Source organism: Propithecus coquereli, unplaced genomic scaffold (genome assembly GCF_000956105.1).
Source record: "Propithecus coquereli isolate 6110/MARCELLA unplaced genomic scaffold, Pcoq_1.0 Scaffold14, whole genome shotgun sequence".
In the NCBI taxonomy this organism is placed as follows: Eukaryota; Metazoa; Chordata; class Mammalia; order Primates; family Indriidae; genus Propithecus; species Propithecus coquereli.
In genome coordinates, this window is record NW_012138302.1 from 19,204,845 (window position 1) to 19,210,887 (window position 6,043).

At 42.0% G+C, this 6,043-nt stretch overlaps 1 protein-coding gene across 1 annotated transcript in view; it reads left to right on the forward strand.

Moving 5' to 3' along the window:
• The first annotated feature begins 3,267 nt into the window (after positions 1-3,267).
• SPATA6 (spermatogenesis associated 6) overlaps positions 3,268-6,043 on the forward strand; it is a 154,432-nt gene continuing 151,656 nt past the window's right edge. Inside the window, exon 1 of the mRNA XM_012639392.1 lies at positions 3,268-3,448. Coding sequence (XP_012494846.1) covers positions 3,398-3,448 — 51 coding nt within the window. The 5' untranslated portion in view covers positions 3,268-3,397. The remainder of the gene's footprint in view (positions 3,449-6,043) is intronic.

The window sequence follows — 6,043 nt, forward strand, 5'->3', positions numbered from 1 at the left end:
ACTGACAAAAACAATGGAACAGAGAAACTATTCCAATCAGTCGGAGTTTAACAGATTTGCCAGATCAACTCGTAAAGGTGAAATTCCTATATAGTTGTGATAACAAGTTAGTAAATACGATGAAAAATTAAAAAAAAAACTATTCTCAATAGTATAAAGAAAAAACTACAGTTAAACATCTAGGAATTAAATAAGATCTCTATGGAGAAAACTTGAAAATTCTAGTAAAGGACATAGAATATGACATGATAAATAGAGACACATTCCATGCAGTTGGATGAGATGAGATAATATTAGAAAGATGTCAATTCCCTAAATTAATCTATAAGTTTAATGTATCACAATCAAAATTCCAGTTGTATTTTTGAGGAACTGTATAAAATGACTCTTAAATAAAAAGAAGCAATGAAGGATCACAAACAAGTAAATCTATCTCTTAAAAAAGGAGACTTGCCAAACAGAATATTAAGAAGAAATAGTAATAAAGCGGTGTGATACTTTTGTAAGAGTAGACAAATAGAACACTGGAACAGAATAGAAAGCTTGAAGACAGAACTTTGGGCAGTTAATATATGATAAAGGTGGTACCACGAATCAATGAGGGGAAGCATAGAATGTTTAGCAGACATTGTTGGGAAATCTAGTTTACTCTGTAGAAGAAAAAAAAGAAAACAAGAAACTGGATCCTGGATTACTATCTAACATCATGCACGAAGATTGAGATTTGATGGATTAAACATCAAAATGTGAAAGGTAAAACTATAAAATTAATAGAAGAACATATAGGAAATACAGTGTGTTTGCATTTAGGAATGGGGAGGACTTCTTAAAATGTCAAAAATACAAACACAAATATAAGGCAAAAATGAATGATTGATTTACATCAAAGTTAGGTATTTCTATTAATGAATGTATGCTTTGTACAAAGTTTACAAACATGATAAATGCAGAAGATATTTGCAATGCCTAAAACTGAATTAATTTATTATCTAATTAACTAGAATACACAGAACTGTAAAAAAGACAAAAAACCCAATAGAAAAATGGGCAAAGCATATGAGCAGACAATTTATGGTAAATATAGCAGAAAATCTTATAAGCATATAAAGATGTGCTCAGACTCATAAGTAATCTGAGAAATTCAAAAGTGAGATGATACTTTATATATGTTATAATGAAGAAAACAAAAAAGCTTGATAATGCCAGGGTTGGGAAGAATGTGGGGCCACTGTAACCCCCAAACATTGGTGGTGGAAGCATAGACTGGTGTAGCATTCTGGACAGCAATCTGGAATTATTTGATCAAATGGAGAATATTCATACCCAGTCTTAATTTCTCTTCTGTTCATTACACACTGTATATGAAATTAAAAGACAAAGCACACAGTGGGAAGGATATTTGCAACATATAGAGTAGACAAAGCGGATCTAGATATATAAGGAACTTCTATAAGTAAGAGAGAGAGAGAGAATTCAATAGAAAAAGAGGTACGAGAACTACTAGGCAGTTAACAAAGAGAAAATGGAAAGGCTAATGAAACCAAGCAAAAGTGCTCAACCTCAACAATAACCAAAAATACAAATAAAACCACAATGAAATACCTAGACTACACACATCCAAATCTACAAAAATTAAAAATTCAAACAATATCAAATGTTGGCAAGGATGTGGAAAAATAAGAATTCTCATATACTCCTGGCAGAAACATAAATTGGTACAACTACTTTAGAAAATGGTATAGCCTTACCTTCTGAAGTCTCACACGTGCAAAACCTAATACCTAGTCAACCCACTCCTACTCTAGCACATGTACATTGATAGGCATGCACTAGAATGTTCATAACAACACTGTTATTAATAGCTAAAAAAATGGAAACAGCATAAATGATCACCGATAGTAGAAAGGACAAATAAATCAATATATTTCTATATTGGAATACTGTCTAACAATGAAAAAAACTTCAGCTACACAGCATCAACAATGGGTGAATCCCACAGCATGATATTAAGTGAGAGAAGCAAGCCACAGAATACATACAGCTTTAATTCCATTTATTAACTTCAATACCAGACCAGGAGTGGTGGCACATATCTGTAATCTCAGCACTTTGGGAGGCCAAAGTAGGAGGATTGCTTGAGCCCAGGAGTTTGAGGCTGCACTGAGCCACTGCTCTCCAGTCTGTACAACAGAGCAAGACCTTGCCTCAAAAATATAAACAAAAGAAAACCAAAAAACATTGATACTAGGAAAAATTAACAACATCTTGTTTAGAAATGCATACATGAATAGCAAAAGCAAGAGAATTATTGTAACAACAGTCAGGGTACTGGCTACTTATAGGGCAAGGAAGGCATTTTTAAGGTGTTGGTAATGTTCTATTTCTTAACTGAGTGTTCGTTGCACAGGTATTGTTCTCATTAAGATGAACATGTTTTGTATACTTTTATATCTATAATGTATTTTTCAATAAAAATGATTTTTAACATGATTGGATTAGGCAATCTCTTAGGTTCTTCTTGTATTTGATGGTCCACAGGCAGGCCCTTCACAACTGGATTTATTGTTGACCCCTCATTAAGAGTTCAATTTAAGCAATATGCATTGAGATGCATATACAGGTGAATTAAACATAAAACTTTGAAGGGAAAGGGAGACAGGCTAAAAAAGAGAATCACAGACTAGGAGACTAGGAAGAGTATTGTGATGATCTGATTCAAGCCCCTCTTCTCAGGGAGGCGAGTGGGGTTTTACTTGAGAGCTCCTGGGTTCTAGTCTTGGTTCTGCCTTTGACTTGGGCAAGTCTCTTCTCTAATCCTCAGTTTCCTCATGTTGGCTTTGTAAGTTGTACTGTGAAATTCAAATAGGAGGACCAATAATAATAATTACTTTTCTTTTACAGTTGGGGAAACTGAGGCCACAGAGGGACGCCACTAACCCGAGGAGCCATTACCACGTTGGAACTCAGGGCTCCTGAGTCCAACGCCCTGACCTTAGCGCTGTCCCGTTATAAAAAGAGCTGTTTTGTTTTTCCTCGCCCACAGTTTGACGTCACAGAACTGCCCCGCCCCGCCCCTTCGGAAGCCACGCCCCTCTCCAGCCCCGCCCCGCCGGCGTTCGCTGAGCCCCGCCCCCAGCGCTCGCCCTCGCGCAGGAGGCTCTGACGCGTCCCCGGGGGGCCTCTCTTCCGGCCCCGCCCTTTCTGGCTGCCATGACAACGAGTCCGCGCCCCGCGCTCAGCTGCTACTCGGGCGGGACCCAGGCTGGACCGCGGGCCCCGGCCTGGGGGCCACAGCTGCCACCACCTTGTCTCCTCCCCGTCCCCTCCCCGCGCCGCATCTGTCCGTCTCACTCGGGCCCGTGGCCGGGATCCCTCCCCGCCGCCCCACCCCGCGCGGATGCCGAAGGTGAAGGCGCTGCAATGCGCCCTGGCGCTGGAGATCCGCTCTGTGAGTACCGGTCGCGCCCCCCACCCTCCGGAATTGAACCCCGACGCCTCCTTCACCTCCGATAGCCCCGAATCACCTCAAAACCTCCTTCACCCTCCGAGTCATCCCTGGCAAGCCCCGAGCCCACGTCCCCTTGGTTCTCCCCTACCCCGAACTCATGAACGCCCTCCCACTCCCACCGCGCAGAGGCCTGACCCCACCTCCACAGTCCTCGCTTCATCCCACCGAACAGTTTGGGCGCTTTCGGATCCTTTCCGCCACTTCAGAGTTCCCCTCCCGGTCCCCAGCTTTCCGTGAGCTGCGGGACGGGGTGGGGTGGGGCGTTTTTTAAATTCCTCTTCTCTGCTTGTGCTTAGTGAGACAGTATCACCGTCCCCGCCTCTCCCAGGCCTGGGAACGGGGGGCATTTCCTCCTAAATCACTGCAGGCCCTTTCACACTAGTTTCCACGCTTCCTATTAGTGAAGGGGCCTTCTTCTCAGTTTAAAAGGCAGAATCCCACAACCAGTAACTGAAATGTGTCATCATTGTACACAGTACCTTGCCTTCCCTCCCAGGAAAAACCCAAGGCCTCTGAAATCACTTCAGGCCCCTCCAATCCCTAAACCCTCCCGACTTTGAGAGGGATCCCTTCTCATTCTTCCAGTCCTTCCAAGAAAGCCCAGTTAACTTTTAGAGGGGAACTCTTCATTCCCAAAAATTGCAGCCCCACCCAGTCACTCTCTGTACTTGCTGACTAGGAGCCATCCCCCGCCAGCCTCCTGTGGAAATCTAGCTGAGGCAGAGAACCCCAGTGGTCCTCTCCATGCTAGGAGACAACTGCATCCTGCCTTAATAATCTCAGAAGACCCTTCCAAGGGTTTTTGAACTCCTTCCCTTTCATTCTTAAGAGAACCCTCTCATTCCCTTCTTCAAACAAAAGGTCCAGCTTGTCTGTTCTAGGGGAAATCCCCCCAAGAGCCTTTCCACACCCTATTTTAGTCCTGCAGGCGCAGACCTATAAGGAGTTCGGAAACAAAATTTCTCATTCTGTCTCTTTTCGCTTCTTCCACTTTAAGTTCTCTTATCTCTACTCAGTCTTTTCTTTGATCTCCTAGTGGAACTGGGGGGATGTGGGTGCTTAAATATTCACCACTACCCCCTGGGTGCTGCAGCTAGGAGCCCTCTGCGTTTCCTTCCTGCACACCCTGCAGGCCAGGCTTTTCTCTCCACTTAACCCGCCTTTCCTGGCTCTCATTCCTCACATTAGCGTGAGGCTGCAGCTGCACAGATCTTAAACCTCCAGGGAAGTCACAAGACTGTTTTAGGTCTTTTGTTAAGTCTTGAAGAAGGGAAACCTGGGTGGAGCAGAGTATGAGGCAGGGGCGGTGGAAGAGAAAGTTTCTGGGACTTTCAGTTTATATTCAAGCCTGCAGAGATTTTATTCAGAAATTCTGTAGCCCTAGCTTTATACGTTTTCTTCCCAAAGCTGCCTTTTTGACAACTTTTTGTAAAGTGTGATTAGCATAGCAAAAGAATTCATGAAGCTCCCTAAACCCCTTGACTCAGGCAGGACAGTTAGTGAAACTCCTCCGGAGTTCAGCGTAAATAGGCTTTGCTATTGGCTTCTTCCTCCTCCCCTGCTAACCAATGAGGTTTAGCAGCCTAGGAGTGCTGCTGCCTGACTGGCTGGCTGCCGCTTCCCTTCCCACGCAAACTTCTAAGAGAAAGTGCTCTGTTGTATCTGATGACAACCTGAAGGACTTAGAGAAATACGTCTTATTTCACTACACTTTCTCCTCAGTTGTACTGCAGAAAGTGAATGACTATAATTCACTGTATAAAGGAAACTGTGCAGGTGGAAAATTCCTGTTTTTTTTTGACGAACATTTGAGGCACTGAATTTTACAGTTCTAAGAAATCTTAGAAATCATTGAATTTAATCCCTTTTTACAGGTGAGAAAATTGGGGTTTAGCAGAAGCTTTTGCAATTGTGCAGAAGCTTTTTTTAGCATGGTTATTTGTCAGGGATTGCACTATTTAGGGGCAGATCTGCAACAAGATCCTAAATTTTCTGACCAGCCAAATCCCCTTTCTGGTGGCTCTGGTGCTCAGAAGGAGCAAAAAAGACCATTAACCACCACACGAGTTAAATAAACTTGATTAATTTGGCTTCGATTGAATAGAGGAATTATGTGACAATTTTGAATAGAGGAATTATGTGATTTTAGTTTTTTTTCCTTTTTTTTCACATTTGCATGGTATAAAGGTCAAAACTATATAAAATACCCAGAGACGTTTTGCATCCAAACTTAAACCTATTTCCTGTCTATACTCACCTAGTATAGCTAACCACTGTCATTGGTTGTAATGTAAACAGATAGACATACAAACTCTCTCACACACACACGTGACATACCATATAATTTTTAACTTCTTACACAGTAGATAGCATATTATAAACTATCCTGTACCTTGCTTTTCTTTTCATTTAATATATTCTGGAGATCACTATATATCTATGAAAATTGATATCTTCTGCTCAACTTTTTAAATGAAAATTTTCAAATATACAGAGTAGTTGGAAGAGTAGTTCCATGAATAACTATCCCCATGA